We start from the raw sequence: 21,024 nt of genomic DNA on the forward strand, positions 1-21,024 counted from the left end.
CTTTTATGCAGTGATTTTTGAAGGTTTGTAAAGGCTTATTACGGGGAAAAATATTGTGAAGGAATAGAGTTAGGCTGCCAATTCCCAGGTCCCAGCGAGGGTTCTCCCGCTTTCCCAGGCTCCTTCCTGCTCCCAGTCAGCTGGCCAGCAGGGGGGGCGGGGAGGAGCCCTGCCACCACAGCCACCATGTGTCTTTCCACCTCTGGAGGCTTCAGACTTCACTTGGAAAGGCTTCCTCTTGGAATGGTGTGTCTGTGTCTTTAAGGCTGAATGGTGTGTGTGTGTGTGGGGGGGAGCAGGCAGAAGAACATGGCTACTCCCAGTGGCTGTGAAAGCAGCCCAGACCCTCTGTTGGTTGCACAATCTTTTCAGAGGTGGTTTGCATAGGAAAGGTAAATTTGAACCTTTGGTTGCTCTGCATTACTTTGAAGAAGTTGGAAGTTCAGCAACTCATGAGTAGAGATGCCAATCCTCAGGTGGGATGCAATTAACTTGCTGACCAGATGGAGGCAGCAGCGTTCCAATTTTGGGCATAATTTTGTGAAAGATCTGAACATTGTGAAATTCTCTACACATATACCGCAAGTTCTGCAAGACGCTTCCTGGAGGAAGGACCTGGCGGTCAGAAATGGACTTTACACGGCTAGCTATCTGTTACAGCTCTTTTTCGATTTATGTCTTGGATTTATTTATGATTTGGACTGATATATGTGTACATAAATATGCACATGCGGTATGTAAAATGATGAGGTTGCTGAATGGCACTTTTTTTCTTGTATGAATCATATTTTGTAAATATATTTTTCACAGAGTGGTTTTGATTTATTTGGTTGCAATCCCCAGGTGGGAGCAGGCCCCCGCTTGAGAGTCATCAGAAAGAGGGTGGGGCAGGAGGAAAAAGTCTGCTGGGCACTTCATTATTCCCTATGGAGATCAATTCCCATTGGATATAATGTAGAATTGATCTGGAGGGGCTGTTCTTTGAGGTAGAGGCACCAAATTGTCAGTATAGCATCTGATGACTCTTCTCTAAATGTTCTCCAAGTTTCAAAAAGATTGAACCAATTTTATGAGCCTCAAAAGAAGGTGAAATTTTATGAGCCTCAAAAGAAGGTGCTCCTATCCTTCATTATTTCTAGTGTAGGGAAGGCATTTAAAATGTGTGCAGTTTCTTTAAATGTGATGGCCAGAACTCCCTTTGGAGTTCAATTGTGCTTGTCACAACTTTGCTTATGGCTCCACCCCCAATGACTCCTGACTTCACACCCAAATTCCCCAGATATTTCTTGAATTGGACTTGGCAACCCTAAATAGAGTTGGAAGCCCTCCATGCTCCTTTGGCTTGAATCCTGGGAGAACAGAAAACCTGGCTGTCACCCACAAGTCTCTGCTTGGTGACACTTCTCCTTCCCTTCACTCTTCAACTGGAACTAGTGACTCTGAGAGTATCTCGTCTAAATGGAGTCACACATCTAGCACACTGTGCCTGCATTGCCATTTAGAGTCTCCACTTAGTTGCCATGAATCCTGCTTTGTTCTTACAAGCTAGGGCAGGGGACTACTGCAGCAGGCTTTCCTGCTTTCTTTCCCTGGTACCCCCTTCAGATAGCAAGGCCAGATAATTGTGATGATCAGGCTTAGAGCATTCCAACAAAATATAAGAAAGTTTAACAAATGAATAAAAAACTTCACAGGCATTCCAGCTGAATAAGGGTACAAAGAAAAAGTCAAAGCCTACAGCTTCCTTTTCCTACACTTGGCACTTATGCTAAATGATGCTATATAGGACAGGCTAGCTTTATTTGAAGTTGCAGTAATTAAAATTCAACATTATCTTCTCATGGTTGAGATTTCTCCCCATTGTCCCTTGCTGTGTGGACAAGATGGAGTCCCTGCTAAAAGTTTGAGCTATGTACTTCATTGGTGAGAAGCCATAAGATATGGCTTCTCTATGTTCAATCAAGCCCTTCCTGCTTCAAGAGGAAGAGTTAACTAGCCTTTTGACTCCTTTGTCCATTTGGGTGTGACAATCTAAGCAGGGTATGCTATGGTAGACCATGCCCTATTTAGGCCAGAGCTATTAACATTGAAAAACCTAAAGTACTCTGTGTTTGGAGCTTGAGGGCTCATCTACTACTCCCCTCTTTTCTGCAGCTCTTAATTTGCAGCCCAGATTTCAACACACAGACAAAAGTGCAATAACAATGACTGAAATATTGGGGTGAATTCTTGGGTGGATGGCATTTTCCTACTGTCTTAAATGGGGATTTGTGGCAATATCTTTCCTGTTTCATGAAAATGTTCTCTAGAATAGATTATAGCTTTCTGTTTCTGTTTTTGTTGTACTTCTCTAACACCTTTATGATTCATAGGCTTTTTATCTGTAATCAGCCAAACACAGAAATAAAATGGGATGTAACACTTGTAATAGCCCAGGGGGACCAGCAACAATGGCCAAACTTCAGCTATCCAACTAAGAAAACATAGACAATCAGAGAAATGGTCTTTGTTATGCTGTATAATACATTATTTCAGGAGAATGCTAACCTTTATGAATTGTTTCCTTTGTTATGATGTTATACTTATAAATACTTATTTAAGTAAACAAGCAAAGACTTCAGTAAGTACAAAGATATCTTTAACTAACTCTCTTAAGAAATACAAATAAAATTCATTGCTGGGATTCTCAAACTTTGTCATAAATAATTTTGATATGAAGAAAAATGTTATAACCAGGGCTAAGAACATTTAAGCTCTACTGACTCCAGTGGAAGAGAATTAAGAATTCATTTAAGTCTCCTTCACTGAAATCAATGGGACATGGATCAACAGGCTTAATTTTTTAGTGGTGTGTATACCTACAATCATTTTGTGCATTTGGATTTATAGTCTTAGACCAGTTCTGCACCAGACCTTTAATCTTGGTTCAGTCCTGTCCCCAAACTGACATTCTCCACTTGTATCATGGAATCATAGAATCCAACTCTTGAGTTTATGATCCTATGATTCTAGTGTAGAAAATCATTTTGGGGACAGGGCTGAACCTGGATTAAAGGTTTAGTGCAGAATTTATTACAAATATTTATTACAAATTAGATTAAAAACAGATATCGGCCCAACAGTAACCTCAAAACAGAATATATATTGTGCAATATATTTTTGACCACTGAGGAAGGCAAAATTGGCTGAAACATGTATGATCTTGGTCACATATGTTTTCTGTTTGAAATCTATGTATGACTTATTCTGTTTTGAGGCTACTATTGGGCCTATATCTGTTTCTAACTAATTTGTAATAAATACATGTATTTTCATATATCTGATAATATTTGTTATATATTTTTAATCAATAGCATTTGGCCCATATATTTACCCAAAGATTAAACCAGATACTGGGTAGGTGGGCAAAAAGCCACAAAGTTGTACAAAATAAATAGTACAAAGCAGGATAGGGGAGGTCTATGTAGTTAGACGTCTGCCACCTCAGCCATAGGCCTAGTGGGACATCTTTGTTTTACAGGCCCTGTGGAATTTCAACAAATCCCGCAGGGCCCTGATTTCACTTGGGAGAGTGTTCTACCAGGCTGGAGCTAGAGCTGAAAAGTCTCTGGCTCTATTTAAGGCTAAGAAGACATCCTTTGGGCCAGGGACTACCAACAGATGTTGATCTGTAGACTGTTAAAGCACTTTGAGGAGGGACATACAGGGAGAGACAGTCCTGCAGATATGTTTGTCCCAGACAGCACAGGGCTTTAAAGGTTAATACCATGACCTTGAACTTGATCTGGTATTTGACTGAGGGCCAATGCAGCTGGTAGAGCACTGGTTGTATGTAAGCTCTTACAGGTGTCGCAGTGAGAATATGCACCACTGCATTTTTGGACCAGCTGAAGTTTCTGAACCTGTAACAAAGTACAGTAGTCCAGCCTGGAGGTGGTCATTGCATGGATCACTGTGGCTAAGTCATGAGGGGAGAGAAAGGAAACCAATTAGAATCATAGAGTTGGAAGGGATCTCCAGTTTGCCTGACCTTTCAAAGATGGTAAAATGCTGATCCAGCAACATTTGTGATTTGGACCTCAACTGAAAGCTAGGCATCCAGAATCACACCAAATTCCTCACCATTGGTGTTGACATTAATAATGCTCCATTGAGGGTTGGGATGGGAGTTGGATTCCCAACCCCACTCCCCTCCCATAGCTCAAGTACAGGACCACTGTCTTTGATGGATTTAGATTCAGCTGACTCTGCTTCAGCCAGTCAGCCACAGCCTCCAAAGCCCAGGCCAATTCATCTGGGGAGGCATCCACCCATCTATCAACAAATGATAGCCCAGCCCAAACCCCCATACCAGTTGGACAAGGGAGAACATATAGATATTAAATAACATAGGGGAGAAAATTGCCCCTTGAGGGATGATGCCTTCCAAAGGGTAACATGGTGAAACCCTCTCCCTAAGTGCCACCCTCTGTCCCCGAAGCAGTCCCTCATATCCCCATGTTGGTGAGGCAGTAGGCTGTAAGATCATAATTGACTGTGTCAATTGCTGCTGTCAGATTGAGTAGTAACAGCACTGCTGACCTACCTCAGTCCATGTGTCTCCTGACCAGAGACTGACTTTTATTTATTTTTTAAATGAAAGTGGAGGGTTCAGTAGACCTCACAGAAAATGCTACAATATGCTAATTCCTATTTTTTTAAAAAAAAAATAATTAAAACCTTGTGTTGTCATCATGGGGTTTGTGAGGAGGGATGACAGTTGCAGGGGATGAGGCATGGGGACTGCCACGCGGGTGCTCCATTTTTACTGTGAATGCTTACATGCAGTATTGTTTCCATCTGGGAGCAGCCTATGTTGTCTATAATGTAGTACTTGGAATAACATAATAAAATTGAAATAATTAATAAACCTGCAAATTATAAATTCCTTTGCTGTTCTCCTAGTAATTCTTCCTCCAAATTGCATCCTCTTATTTTCTCTTTGAATGCTGTCTGCCATGTGCATGCACTGAGCTCAGGATCACAGTTATTACTTCAGGGCAAAACAAATACTCAAGGGTAAAATTAATCTTCCGGATAAAACAGTCTTAAAATAACACAATAAGAAAGCTGAACTACATACACCAATGCCAGACTATTTTCTACTTCATTTACATTCTAAAGAACAATTGGGTGCTCTGGATCATGAGTCATCAGTGAAACCACAGTGTATATAAATTAAATGAGGCAAGGATGTGATATTTCATCAATACAGGACTCAAGCTTTTTATAACTCCAGGGTGGTAAATTGCTTTGGGTCCTTGTCTTTTTGCTGTCCTTCTCTCTGTCCTTTAGTATTTTAGAGATGAAAAGCAGTTTTCACCAAGGAAGAAGAAAAGAGTCTTTTATGTGCATTACAGTGTACCGTTTAATGCAATCTGATCCAATTCTGCCATCAAGGAGAGACATTGGTTATATATCACAAAGGGATCCCAAGAGTTCTTTGGATTTTTGATCCTGGGTGTATAGTTTTTAAAATGTATGTCTGTTTCTGAGTGCATTCAGCTTATTGCTATCTGCAAGCCTAGAAACTCTTCTACATTTTTTATTTAGGATTTTTTAAATGCTACCTTTCCAGAGTTCTGCATTAAGATATTCTTAAAGGAAGAACCTGAACAAACAGGTTCATGTTCCTAGTGATGTTGAAAACTCCTGAATGTAACGTATAATGGCAGCCCCAAAACCAGTAATTTTTGGGATTTTTATCCTGCTCATATGCAATGAACTTGTGGAGATAGGTAAAAGATAGGTAAAAGGAGATAGGTAAAAATCTCTAGTTTCCCCTAGAGTGCAGCACAGTAGCATTGCTGCTAGATTAAGGAACACACACATACACTGGAACAACCTCTCTCCCTGCACTGTATCCCCAAATGATGGAGCAGAGATTGGGAGAAATCCCTAGAGCATCACAAAAACTGTGATGGCACTTCCTGGTGCTCATCCAGAAGTGATGTCATAGCATCAGTGCTGTTCTCTCTCATGCTCCCACATACAAAAATATGGAGGCATTCATTTTCACACTAATTTTAGTTGAATTGCAGATATAACTATAAGGTTATTACAGGATATTTTTGGGTCTGATGGCCTTAACAAAGTTAAAATTGATAAAAAGGTAAAGGTAGTCCCCTGTGCAAGAACCAGTCATTTTCGACTCTGGGGTGACGTTGCATCACAATGTTTTCATGGCTAACTTTTTTACAGGGTGGTTTGCCATTTCCTTCCCCAGTCATCTACACTTTCCTCCCAGCAATCTGGGCACTCATTTTACTGACTTCAGAAGGATGGAAGACTGAGTCAACCTTGAGCCAGCTACCTGAACTCAGCTTCTGCTGGGATCGAACTCAGGTCATGAGGAGAGAGCTTGGACTGCAATACTGCAGCTTTACCACTTTGCACCACAGAGGGGTTTTTTTAAAAGTGCTTATATTGCTTCTATTTAGTGTTAAATAAAATAAAAATTTAAAAAGTAGATATTTAATATAGTTGTAGGGGATGGCTTGGAAGAAAACTGAACTTTTAATCTATTATTTCACCTTCAGGACTTACTGAGTCTTAATGTCTTGTCAGTTAAGCAGTGGAAGAGCTGAGGGGCACCATGATTGGACTGTTCTTAGGGCATCAGTTGGCCTTAATCTGGCCCTGGGTCTGAAGGTGGTAAGTGAACAGAGCTGGCGCGTCTATTAGGCAGCATGAGGTGGCTGCCTGGAGCACAGCTTTGGGGGAAGAGCACCATTTTCGGAGCTCCCATCTACTCTTCCTCAGCAGAGCAACGGCATCCATCCCTGTGTGCCTGCTGAGGCCAGAAGCCTTGTTGCCACTGCCACCAAGCTTGCCCTCGCCGAGGAAGCGAGGGGCAGCGGGGGGCATGTGGCCTTGGGCGCCAGCCTTGCGCTAGCTCCCCAGTGCCGGCACTGTAAATAGATAGTGCAAAGCTAAGCAGAATTACTCCCATTTAAGTCTAATGCATTTAGAATGGTATAATTCTGTTTAGGATTGCACTGTTGTGAGCTCAGTAAGACTGCAGTACCTTTGTGGCTTGTTGTTAGCTGATAAACTAATATGCTCACAGTTCATGTATGTACTAGTAAGTAGTGATGAGACATCTTCATCTATTAAATCAAAATTTAACAACTCTGTAAGACGTCCTTTGGAGATTAATTATACCAAAGCAACACTTCATAGATGTATATTAGGGCCTGTTCAGACGCACAGTTTAATCAGTTGTTGCTGCTGTTTCCTACCGGATTAAAAGTGGCTGATCAGACAGCAACATCTGTCTCCCGGTAGTCAATCGTTGTTGCCCCCCTCCAATCCTTCTCCAAACTGGATTGTTTTGTTACCTGTTCCTTTGTGGTGTTTGGATAGTTCTGCTGTGATATTAACCAACTTCCAGATGTCTGAAGGCTGTCCCAGAGCAAAAGGAGCCTCAGACATCCAGTTTACGGTCACCATTTTTTTTTACTACTTAGCGATATGTGCATAACCACACAACCACATAGTGTTTTACCTATGCACATGTGTGCATGTGCACATAATGTGTGCATACGCATTATGCTCTTATGTGCCTAATAGTGCAGTTAACAAAAAAAGAGAACAGCGTGGTGCCATCATGTGGATGGCAGAAGATGGTTTCACCGTAGAGTGATTCGAATTGCAGTATGGCAGTCTGATCGATAATATCTGGAACAAAGATATTTGGAACAGAACCAGGTCAATTTAACACAGACTCAACACACTGTGTGAACAGGGCCTTAATGTCGATTCCTTAAGTTTGGATTACAATAAGTTAACTTATGCTTATGACAAAGGAGCCTCTTAGAAAGTTTAGTGTTTCAAAGGAGCCCCTTAGAAAGTTTAGTGTTTCTAGGATATTTATAGTTTTTGAAAGTACAAGATGCTTATATTGTGTATGCAGTTACATAAACATTAACAACTAAAAACCAAAAAAGGATAGTATGGACTTCTATCAATACATATCCTGTAGCTAAGTGGTCATGAAAATGCCTATTAACTGATTTTGTTGATGTCATCTGTGTCCATTATGCTGTTAGCTATTTGTGGCATATAGTAAGGAAGTAGGTATTTTCTGTAAGAGAACCACTAAGAGGCAAGCATTAATATATAGATCACTTGCGGAGAATGGTGCTGTGGAGAACAAGTGCCTATCTTCCTGAACGGAGTTTACATCCCTCTAAGCCTATTTACTTCAATAAAAAGGTGTAACTCTGCTTGGGATTGCTCTGTAGGATACTGTCTTCTTTGCTTTTTCTTATGCACAGGCACATCAGATACATGCTCCACAAATCATGAGGTTCAACAACCAATATTTGGAACAGAATTATGAAATAACTGCAAAAAATGTTTATTTGGTTACACTTGGTAGCTATTCTTCCACCCATACCACAGTTACAATCAAAATCAGCTCACAGTCAGCCTACTGCCATACCATCTTTCCTGTAAAGAAAACTCAGTACTTCAAAGGTTTCTTAATATCCCAGGAGAGAGGGAGTAAGTGACCCAACAGTGATCATGTGTATCTTTCCAAACTTTCATTTTTTTTTCTGCTAAAAAACAAGTTTAGGGGATGGAATGAATGAACAAGAGGAGGAAAGGTGTGTGTGTGCGTGCAGGCTATATAAGTTCTATTTTGTTTCAAAGGTAAAATGTTTAGGGAATGTAGGGAGATGGGAGAAAGATAGAAAGGAATAAAATGGGTGATGGTCACCTTAGGCATGAACACTGCAAAAACTCTGAGGAAGTTTGGTTCAGCCTAGACTTGCTCCTACTCATTCTCGTTCCATTTACAGAAACCAAACAGTAATGGGCAAACTGCATATGTAGTGACACTTTGCCAGAAATGCAAGGAAATTTGGGAAATTATTGAGGGATCCTGCCTGGAGGTTGGAATGTATTTTTTGTATATATATATTTTAACATTTGAATTTGTAAGCCTCCTTGAGCTATGGGGAATGTGGGATATAAATATTGAATAAAAATGAATAGATGAAAGCAGACTAGCTGGGATTTATGAACAAAATATATTCTGTTATGTAGATCTGATAGATTAACCAGGGTTTATGCAATCAGTTTTGTGACATTGTAGCATTCTCAGTAAATCACTGGCCAAATGGCATAAAGGAAAAATTCATTCTGGATTTCTGTTGGGGTGAATTTTATCAATATGCATCCATCATGCTGATTATTACCTGAACAGCACAACATTAACTTGTGTAGCCATGGGCTGGCTTGATCTGAAGCTGTCTTGTTGAGTTTTTCAAAATCCTGTTGAAGTCCTCTTAAGGTTTCCATTTGATATCGCAGTCTTGCCTGCACCATTGAGCCTGATTACATTAAGGATCTACTATGGTGACCCCACATTTATGAACATGGCAAAATGCACTGCCTTCACTAGAGCATGTATATTGGTTCTTTTTAAAGTGCCTGAACATCAACAAAAGATCAGACCCTTGAACTGTCAAGAAATGCTTATGCCTGCATATTTATAGCATGTCTAATAATAACCTTGCAGCATTTTCACTGCATGGGCTTGCATGTTTTTCTCCTTTCTTTTTTTCCTGAATGTTGTATCCTTTACTGAGCCATGTATCCTAATTTCAGGTAGTAGAGAAGCAGCATTCACCTATGCCATCATTGCTGCGGGAGTAGCACATGCAATCACTGCCGCCTGCACCCAGGGGAACCTGAGCGACTGTGGCTGTGACAAGGAAAAACAGGGACAGTACCACAAAGATGAAGGATGGAAATGGGGAGGCTGCTCTGCAGACATCCGCTATGGAATAGGATTCGCCAAAGTGTTTGTGGATGCCAGGGAGATTAAGCAGAATGCAAGGACGCTCATGAACTTGCACAACAACGAGGCCGGGCGAAAGGTAGGCACCTTTGCTCACCTCTCAATGTGGCCATCCCATGTCTACAGTAACATCTAGGTGCATAGAACATTGTAGCTAATGTCACTTAACAATTTATGAATATGCATACTTGCACACTGTAGAGCTATCCTTCTTTGCAAATGCTTGTCCCACAGTGATTCTGTGCAGTATTAGCACACCAAATGAAAACAAAACAGGCCATAATATTCTAATTGTGTTTTAAGATTAAAATGTTCCCAGCTAGCTCATAGCTTGAAAATTAGATTTTCTTCTAATTTTTAGAATAATTTAGATTATTCATTAAAAAGGGGGGGATCCTGTTCAAAAGTTAATCTTTGCTTTTAAAAATGGTAACTCTGCTGGAAATGTGAAGAGAGAAATATGCTCCATGTGGCAGCTTTACACTGAATTGCAACATAGTGCCCCTTCAGTGGTAACCTCTTAGGTCAAGTCTTTGCATTACAGATGAGGAACTTACCACATCTTTGGCTCTTTCCATATGACCTCCTCTATCTATTGAAGCAACATGACTTTTTGTTATCAAGATGTGCAGCAAATGGAATTCAAATTGCCACAAATGGCCAGGCTGTCTTTGTCCCAAGGCTACAAACTTCTGATAACTTTGCTAGCCATTAACATGTCAAAAGCTAACCAGGGTCAGTACTTGGATGGGAGCCCACCAAGGAAGACTCTGCAGAGGAAGGCAATGACGAACTACCCTCTGTTTCTCATTTGTCTTGAAAGCCCCTCGCTGGGATCACTGTAAATTGTATAAATTGATGGCACTTTATACACCCAATAATAAAGCTGCTTTGGTACAAATTTCATCATCAGAAATGATAATATTAAAATTCAGCCCATATAATTTTCGGAAGTCTCTGACTTGTCATGTGGTGTCTAGGTAGAAATACTTATATTTGTGACCACAGTGTTTGGGGTACATGGTGGTATATTTCATATTCTGCTTGGTGCTAGGAATCAGTAAACAATTGTATTGCTGGTAGATATTGCTGCTTTCAGAAGAGAATTTGAACGTAGAGCCTTGATATGTCTGGGAAAATAAAATATTTTTGCATATCAACCTGCACCTTATTTGACTCTTTGTAATTTTTGTGGATTCCCCCCACCCCACCCTGGTATTGTCTTGGAGTGATTCAGAACTGATTGAAGGAGTTTGGCAAGTAGCTTTGGAACACTTATATCTCTAATATACTAACAAAAATTAGCATTCTCCAAGTATCTGCACTTTGGAAAAGCCACTTTTAGTCTCAAACAAAGGCAATATTAATGGTGGTAATATTCAAAGTGGTAATAACAGAGGAATATTCAGACTTCATTTTTGTGGCTTAAATGCTTTGGTCTGGCATTCCTATGATCATCTTTCTGGTTCCAAAAATAAAATATGAATGTCCTTCTAGCATCTTTTGTGGTTTGGTTTAAATGTACTTTAAATAAGTGCTACTTTGTTCTTGTGCACTGAATCAGAAACCTGACTTTAGGCTCCTTGAAGACACATCTGTAATTCCATCTTGTCCTTTAGTCAGATTAATTAAAAATAATTTAGGACAGTAATTAGCTTAAAATGGATGATGCTCCTATTTATGATACCTGGATGAACTGGCAGATTTTCATTTAGCAGGAAAATAATGCTTAAAAAGTGTAAGTTGTGCCAAAACATAAGTTGGCTTAAAGGATTACTGAGTAAAATATTAATACGGTAGAGCTAAAAGATGTATGGACAGTACTCAAGATTTTTGATATAAATTTCTGAAATAGATGGGCAAAATATTACAAGTAGTTTGATCACACATATGCCTGTACATTTATCATTTAACAAGATTTTTACCAGCCCCTCTGCAGTTGTAGGGTCACCAAGGCAGCTAACGAAGTATAGCACACTAATTGAAATATCATCTTAAAAACTTATCTTAAAAGGGAATAGGCAGTGCTTCCAGATGGTATATTGGTTCCAAACAATATAGGGCTTTACATGTCACGACCAGCAACTTGAATTGTGTTCAGAAACAAAGTGGGAGCTAGTGTAGATGGGTCAAAACTGGAGTGATATGGTTTCTATGACTCACCCCAGTCAACATTTCAGCTGTGGCATTCCTCACCAATTGAAAGTTCCAAACACTCTTAACGGGCAGCCCCAGATACAATGCATTTCAGTAATCTAATCTAGATGCAAGCAGGGCATGTACCACTGCAACCAGATGTTTCCTGCCCAGGAAAGACTGTAGAAGTGTGAGATAAAACTGAGTATCATCTGCATATTGGTGATAACCCAGCCCAAATCTCTGGATGACTTCATCCAGCAGTTTCATGTAGATGTTAAAGATCATAGGGGACAATATGGAACCTTCAGGGATCCCATAGGCCAAGGGTCTGAGCAGCAGTTGTCCAGCCTCACTTCTGAACCCAACCAAGTAAGACTGGAACCACTGTAGAATGGTGACTCCAAATCCCAGCTCAGAAAGGTGGTCCAGAAGGATATCACGATCAGTGGTATCAAAAACTGCTGAGAACTCCAGGAGCATCAATAGATTTGCACTCCCTCTATTCATCTCCCACCATGGCAACCAAAGCTGTTTCAGTCCCATAACCAGACCTAAAACCAGACTGAACAGGATCTAAACAATTTCCCTCATCTAGAAAAGCCTGAAATTGTCCAGCTACTATCTGTTCAATCAAGAATGGAACATTTGGGACTGGTCAATAGTTATTGAGATCTTCTGGGTCCAGGGTAGGCTTCTTTATAAGTGGATGCACCACAGCCTGTTTCAAAGCTGGGACAACGTTCCCCTCCCTCAAGGAGGCAATAACTACCTTACAGATAGGGTTGCCAGGTCTGGCTCAGGAAATATCTGGGGACTTTGGGGGTGGAGCCAGGAGCAAAATTTTGACAAGCACAATTGAACTCTGAAGGTAGTTCTGGCCATCAAATTTAAAGAGACCACACTTCTTTTAAATGCCGTTCCTCCATTGGAAATAACAGAGGATAGGGGCACCTTCTGTAGGGGTTCGTAGAATTGGACACCCTGTCCTTCCTCCACTGTTAATCTAGCTATCTTTCTTGCCTTTTCATCTCCCATTGCCCTTCAGTAAACCAAGAGGTTACCTGGTTTCTAACACCTGAGAAAGGGCACTGGGAATGATCATGTAAACCACCTGGTATCAATATGTCATTCCAGATATCCACAAGAACACTGGAGATCTGTAACTAATGGAAAAACAGGGGAAAAACAGGGGAGACTGTCTTACTAAGCACTCCCCCTAGAATGATCATCTTGTTGCTGCTTCAGGTGTCAAAATTTACCTTTCAAAAAATGGCACAGTAGGCACGGATAGCAATTTAAAACAAGTTTTGGTTTATTTAAACAGACTGGCAGGGAAGGGTTGGGATATTTACATAGGTTTTTGGTATCTAGAAGATGTAGGCAGAAGTTAAAACTGAACACAGAACTATGTCTAAAGTTACGGCTTTCACAAGATGCAGTGTTACCCTTCAGTTAGTTTAACTTTTACTAGAGGTATACTTGGAATTAAAGGTTTATCTTTTTTTAACTGTTCTAGACTTCCAGTTAACTTTCTCACTTCCTAATCACACAGTATTGAGTGTATCCTGCTTTGTCCCTTTGGTTATAAGAATGAGGTCTCTCCACTAGACCTCTTTCTCTGGCACAATCATTACTAACTTCCCTTTAAGATAAGGACCTATTGAGGGCCTTCCACTGCCACCTCAAAACCTTTTGCCAAAGCCTGATCTACCAAACTTCCAGTCTTTCCCCCCCTTGGACACTAAGTTTTATACAGGAAACTGTTTTCCTTCTCATTATATGATTCTGTGTTTTACACATGCAGAGAGTGTTCTTAATTCCTGAGAACAACTCCCACCAGAGTTTCCACTCTTCAAAGCCACCCCACATGGGCTCTGAATTAGACTCTGCTTTGTGTGTCTTGTCATACACTGGAGACACACACAAAGACCACTGATCTCTTTTGCAGTCACTGCTCCAACTCAGTAACTGTTTTCTCCAACTGTCTGCCACCCTCTTTTGACAGTTAGAAGCAGTTAATCAGAGTGAGTTCCATTATCTATCACTCACTTGCAGTTCCATTAGAGGTTACTCATATGCACTGCCTCTATGCATATGCCTGCTGTCTTATCACAGGGTGGCTTTGGGTGTGATGTTCATGTAGGAATGGGAAGTATAAATACATGCATTTCATTTTTCAGTCTTCCTGTAGTCCTCCATTTCTGTCTCATCTGATGTTGTTCTTCTGCATTCCTGACTCCACCCTGTCTGTGTCTGGGGGTGGAAAAATGCAATGATGCAGGGGGTGACAAGGGAGGTCACTGTGTGAGGCATTGTGCTTTCTGTCCTCTACTCTCTTGCATCAGTGTCCCATACAGGGCTTTTTTTTTTTTAGCAGGAATGCACAGGAACACGGTTCTGGCTGGCTTGGTGTCAGGGGGTGTGGCCTAATAGGCAAACAAATTCCTGCTGGGCTTTTTCTACAGAAAAGCCCTATGTGAAACAATGGTGGCATCAGGGGGTGTGGCCTAATATGCAAATGAGTTCCTGTTGGGCCTTTTCTTCAAAAAAAGCCCATGTCACATACAAATTGCAAATGGAGTTGGAATTTGTATTTTTGATGTCTTGCTTAGATGCATTTTATTTCAGTTTGTTTCTTACAGTGCCCTGTAGCTTGCCCATGTTTATTTGATTAGATTTTTAGCCCACATTTTAGATTAATTCTTGGAGTGAGTTAATCAGATGCAACTACAAATGTGTAGAATGTAGGACACTGTTAAAATGACTGGGACAGGCTTATAAAGCAAAGCATATGAAGACAAGTAATTCCCCCCCCCTTTTTAGTTACCACTTTAATAGGAATCATAATGCCTATATGAAATAATGGCTCCATTGCCCATATGAGAGCTCACAATCACACAATGTGCACTGGCAGTATTATATGTTCAAGGAACAAACTTCTTGTAGAGTGATATATAGAAAGAAATGAGGACCCTGGTTGTGTACATGGATTAGATAACATTCAGTTATAGTATTCTGAACCCACAGCTTGACTGATGGAATGATTGCTGTGTGAGGCATGGCTGTCCTTTATATATGCTCAAAGATGATTCCATGAATTGGATTTTTAGGGATTCAAATTTCATCTTCTGTTTAAAACAATTTATTATACTGTAATATATTGTAATAACACATTATCATTTGTTATTAAAAATTAATACATATACATTACATTTTCTCCATCCCTCCCCCCTTTTGGTGACCCTCGGCAGTGTATTTTATTTAAATTGTTAAAAAGGTAATAAACTTTATCTATTAAAGAATCTTACTTCATTAAAAAAGCCCATCAAGAATAATAATAATAAAAAACCATAGGTTATAATTGTAATCCATCTTCATAGTAGTCTTTTAGTCATTAACAACCCCCCCCCCAAAAAAAAGATATATTCCAATAATCTTGCTTTTTTACTATAATCCATTTAAAGATTCTTTATAGATTAACCATTGTCAAAAATTGCCAAATATCCTTTAACGTTCTGTTGTTTTTCAACATACTTTTGGAACTTTCCCCACTCATTTTTAAACTTCTCTAAATCTTGTTCTTTTAAGATTCTTGTAAGCTTGTCCATTTCACTCTAATGCATAACTTTTAAAGTCCACTCCCACATTTCTGGTATTTTGTCTTGTTTCCACATCTGCGCATATAATGTCTGTGCAGCTGAAAGCATATACCAAATTATCGTTCTATCTTGTTTTAAAAATGTTTCCATTTGTAATCCCAACAGAAAAATGTCTGGTGCCTTCTTAATATTATATCCCAACATTTTCGAAATCTCTTGCTGAATCATTTGCCAAAATTGTTTTGCCTTTTCACAAGTCCACCACATATGGTAGAAAGATCCTTCTTGTTTTTTACATTTCCAACATCTATCCGACACCTGATTGTTCATTTTTGCCAATTTCTTAGATGTCATGTACCACTTATATAACATTTTAAAGCAATTTTCCTTAATTTTATATCATGTAGATATTTTCACAGAGGTCTTCCATAATTGTTCCCATGACTCCATCTGTATTTCTTTATTTATATTTATCACCCATTTTATCATTTGTGATTTAATTACTTCATCTTCCATAGACCATTTCAATAATAGTTTGTATATCTTTGAAATCAGCTTTTCATTTTCCCCAAACAGCATTCTCTCCAGTTCTGTTTGTTCTTGTCTTATTCTGATATCCAGAAAGACACCCCTGTACTGATTCCCAAGCCATGCACCCCTGGAAGGTGATATTGCAATGTAACCCTAGAATATTAATATGTCACAGCAATGCCCATTTGAATTGGAATGGTCTTTCTTGCGCATAAGGGAGAAAAATCCAGCTCCTTCTAGGCCCTAGTCAGGCTGGAATGATGTCAAGTCTGGTTCACATAAAAAAAATAAGGGTTACCAGGACTCCTGCAACACAAATAAATGACTTGTATATATATGTTCTGTTATTCTTCAGGGCAAGGCAGCAGAAACACAAAGACTAAAGGTTAAGTGGTCATATTGTTGTGAATGTGTGGTATACCTGTAAACTGGTCTTACATTTCTGACAGGGAACAAAGTTTCTATTTTTCTTTAATTATTGCTAAGGCTATCAAAGTCAGCCAATCTCCTGAACACTTGATGGATGCCTATCCATGTTTGACACTAAGGGAGAAATCTATCACTTTTGGGGAGCTTCAAAGGAATCACTTTGGAAAAACAGGGCCATAAAAAGTCCTTTGGCCAGTGTAATTAAAATTCCTCCATTGGGGTATGGATCTATGACACAATGATCTCTGATTGGATATTCCACATATGACACTCTGATTTTCCATTGGTGTGACACTCTGCTTCCTCATTGGGTAACTGAATCGCTTGATGTGACGTAATTTACCCTAGAAAACAGGCAATCCCACCTGTCAAGATTAGAGTCGGAAAGAAAGGGAATTCCTCCATCCTCTCCTCCCTCCATCCCTTCCTACCCTCACCCCCCTTCTTCTCAAGAGAAATCTTCCTTTAGAGGCCTTGTGTTTCCTCTGACTGAGCCTACCCTGCAAGATCTAGGTATTGTATACCTCCCCCCCCATCCACACTTATTCAGCTAACCACTGCATTCCTCTAATATGAGAAGAAACCGTCCATCTTATTTTTCCCATAGTACATATAGGCATGCCATCCAAAAACATTTCCATGACCTTCTAATGCTAGTAATTTCTATAATAATAATAATAATAATAATAATAATAATAAATTTTATTTGTATCCTGCCCTCCCCGCCTAGGCAGGCTCAGGGCGGCTGACAACATTTATACATATACAATAATAAATAAAAACTTTAAATTTACCAATAAAAACTTTAAACGTTATATAAAAACCAGTTAGTATATTTAAAAGTTCATAATTTAAGTTGATCTGGCAGCAATGGTGGTATTCTGACGCTGGTTTCTGCCAGTTTAAATAATTCCATGGTGACGTAGGTCCTTAAACCAGGACCGTGTTGGCAGATCTTCAATTCACAATAGTTCAGCAGTCGATATATGCTCGTTTAAAGAGGACAGTCTTGCAGGCCCTGCAGAACTGATCAAGGTTCCGCAGGGCCCGCACCTCCTCAGGAAGCTGATTCCATAGGGCAGGGGCCGCGGCTGAAAAGGCCCGTGCTCTGGTATTCTGGAGCTTGATCTCTTTCAGCCCAGGGATAGTCATTTTATTTTTTTCCGGCTGACCTCAGTGCCCTCTGGGGTTCATATGGGGAGAGATGGTCCCTCAGGTAGGCTGGTCCTTGGCCATACAAGGCTTTAAAGGTAATGACCAACACTTTGTACTGGACTCGGTATGTAATTGGCAGCCAGTGCAGTCCGCGCAGACCCGGCCGCATGTGCTCCCATTTCGGGAGTCCTAGCAATAGCCTGGCTGCCACATTCTGCACCAGCTGCAACCTCCAGGTCTGGCACAAAGGTAGCCCCAAGTAGAGGGCATTACAGTAGTCTAGTCTTGAGGTGACCGTTGCATGGATCACTGTTGCGAGGTCGCGATGCTCTAGGAAAGGGGCCAACTGCCTTGCCTGCTTCAGATGGAAGAATGCTGACTTGGCAGTGGCTGCTATCTGGGCCTCCATTGATAGTGAAGGCTCCAGTAAAACACCTAGGCTCTTTACCTGGCGCGCTGATTTCAATGGCGTGCCATCGAAGGCCGGAAGAGCTATTTCCCCACCCAGAGCGCCGTGACCCACACAAAGGACCTCTGTCTTCGCCGGGTTCAATTTAGTAATGTCATCCATTCCTTAATCCACACCAGGCATACTGCATCATGGTACAGCTTTAAATTAGGCAGTTGAAATCCTCCCCTTTCCTTCGCATCAGTCAAGATTTTCATTTTAATTCTTGGTTTTTTCCCGGCCCATACAAATTCTGAAAGTTTCCTTTGCCATTTATTAAATTGTTTGTTGTTTTTCACTATTGGAATTGTTTGAAACAGGAACATAATTTTCGGTAGGACATTCATCTTAATTGCAGAAATTCTGCCCAGCATGGACAAATTCAATGTATTCCATTTTATCAAATCTCCATCGATCTTACGTCAGAGTTTCTCATAATTATTTTTGTACAAATCAATATTTTTGTTGTTATTTCCACACCTAAGTATTTTACTTTGGAGGTAACTTCACACTCTGTTAACCTCTGTAGTTCTTCCTGTTTGCTCTTTGACATATTTTTGCGCAAAATTTTCGATTTTTCTTTGTTTATGTAAAAGCCTGCCAATTCTCCATATTCTTGTATCTTATGAAGCAATAATGGTGTTACATGAGTGGGATTTTCATTTATAAACATTATATCATCTGCAAATGCTCTGTACTTATAAAAAAACCTTTCATTTTCAGTCCCTCTATCTCTTTATCTTCTTGAATTTGCATTAGCAAAACCTCTAAAGTCATTATAAATATCAGTGGAGATAGAGGGCAACCTTGTCTTGTTCCTTTACTTATTATCATTTTTTCCGTTAAATTTGCATTAATACAGAGCCTTGCTTGTTGTTCAAAATACCTTTACCATTCTTATAAAATTTTCTCCCAGTCTCAGTTTCTCCATCATTGCAAACATAAAGTCCCAATGCACATTATCAAATGCTTTCTCTGCGTCTGCGAAAAATAATGCTACTTCTTTTTCAGGATGTTTCTCATAATATTCAATAATGTCTATAACTGTTCTGATATTATCTCTAATTTGTCTCCTGGGAAGAAATCCTGCTTATTCTTCTTTAATAAAACTGTTCAAATGCTTTTTAAGGCATTCTGCCAGAATTCTTGCATATATTTTATAGTCATTGTTAAGTAATGAAATTGGTCTATAGTTTTTTACATTTGTAGCATCCCTGTCTTCTTCTGGTATCAACAAAATTACTGCTTCTTTTCATGTGTTAGGAATTTTCCCATCTATTCTTATAATGTTCATCAATTTCTGAAGTTTTGATAATAGCGCCTCTGCAAAAACTTTATAAAATTTTGCCGTGAAGCTATCTGGACTGGGTGCTTTTCCTAACTTCATTGAATTAATCACCTCCTCTATGTCTCCTCTTTCAATTGGTTTATTCAACACCTTCTCCATATTTTCTGTTTATTCAACACCTTAATTTTCTGTAGATACACATCAATTTTTTTTCTATCCACACTTTGACTTTTAAATAGCTTGGCGTAGTATTTATAAAATACCCTTTTAATTCCTTCATGATCAACAATGTCCTTTCCTCCCGACATGATTTTGCTAATTACTTTATTCACCCTTCTTTTTTTCATTTGCCAAGCCAGATATTTTCTAGGTTTATTCGGTCCTTCAAAAGATTTCTGTTGGAGTCTTTTTAAATTCCATTCCACTTCTTTATTCAGCAAATGACTCAATTGGCTTTGTAATGTTGTAATCTCTCTTATAATTTTCTTTTTCCCAGGTCACTTTTTAAGCTCCTTCTCCTTTTTGCTTATTTTTGGCTCTTTTGTCTTTATTATTCAATGTAATTAAAATGCCCCTCATTATCGCTTTATAGACATCCCACACGATTTGGAATTGAGTGTCCTCATTTTCATTTATTTGGAAGAAGCATTTAGTTTCCTTTTCCAGAGACACCACTATCTCCTGTTTCTGTAGCAAATCCTCATTTATCCGCCATCTTGGAGTCTTTTTCCCTGATTTTGCCGACCACATTATTGGATTGTGGTCTGCCCTTATTTTAGGAAGTATCTCTATTTTTTTTGTTAATAGTCCAAGGTCTTTTGTAGTCCATATCATATCAATTCTCAAAAAAGAATTATGCCTTGATGAAAAATAAGTATAGTCATGTTCTTTGGGGTTTAGTTCCCTCCAAATATCTTCTAAAGTCTCTTGTTTTACCAGCTCAAAAAATGACTTTGGTAATTTTCCTTCATTATTTTTTTCCCAGACCTGTCCAAAATATTTTCTACTGTCCCGTTAAAACCTCCCATTATAATAATTGGTTCATACACCACTTGGTCTAATTGTTGCATAATATCTTTAAAAAAAGAGTCTTTTGCTCCATTTGGGGCATATATTCCCAACAACAAAGTTCTTTTGTAGTTCAACATCATTTCCACTGCAATATATCTACCACTGTCGTCTTTAAAAATTAATTTTGGGTCTAATTCTTGTTTGATGTAAAAAACTACACCCCCTTTTCTCTCCTTGACCAATGAACAAAATTCCATGCCAAGTTGTTTGTTCCATAAAAATTTATAATCCGTTTGTTTGTAATGTATTTTTTGCAGGCAAATTATATTACATTTTTGTTTCCCAATCCAATGAAAAGTTGCCCTTCTTTTTTGTGGTGAATTTAGTCCATTTATATTTCAAGATATTAATTTGTAATCCATAATAGTTTTTATTCTTGATCTGTTCCCCCAAAATCCTTATGCTCCCTCCAAAACTTTGTCATTTCCTGAGTATTTGTGATGGTAAATCTCTATCCTTTAAATTCAAAACTTAAACCCTCTGGGAGTACCCATCTGTATCTCATTTCTTTTTC

The 21,024-nt window shown here is 39.4% G+C and overlaps 1 protein-coding gene across 1 annotated transcript in view; it reads left to right on the plus strand.

Moving 5' to 3' along the window:
* The window catches only part of WNT7A (Wnt family member 7A), a 92,860-nt gene that overhangs the window by 26,925 nt on the left and 44,911 nt on the right, over positions 1–21,024 (plus strand). Inside the window, exon 3 of the mRNA XM_060239823.1 lies at positions 9,658–9,929. Coding sequence (XP_060095806.1) covers positions 9,658–9,929 — 272 coding nt within the window. The remainder of the gene's footprint in view (positions 1–9,657; positions 9,930–21,024) is intronic.

Source organism: Heteronotia binoei, chromosome 5 (assembly GCF_032191835.1).
Source record: "Heteronotia binoei isolate CCM8104 ecotype False Entrance Well chromosome 5, APGP_CSIRO_Hbin_v1, whole genome shotgun sequence".
Classification (NCBI taxonomy): Eukaryota; Metazoa; Chordata; class Lepidosauria; order Squamata; family Gekkonidae; genus Heteronotia; species Heteronotia binoei.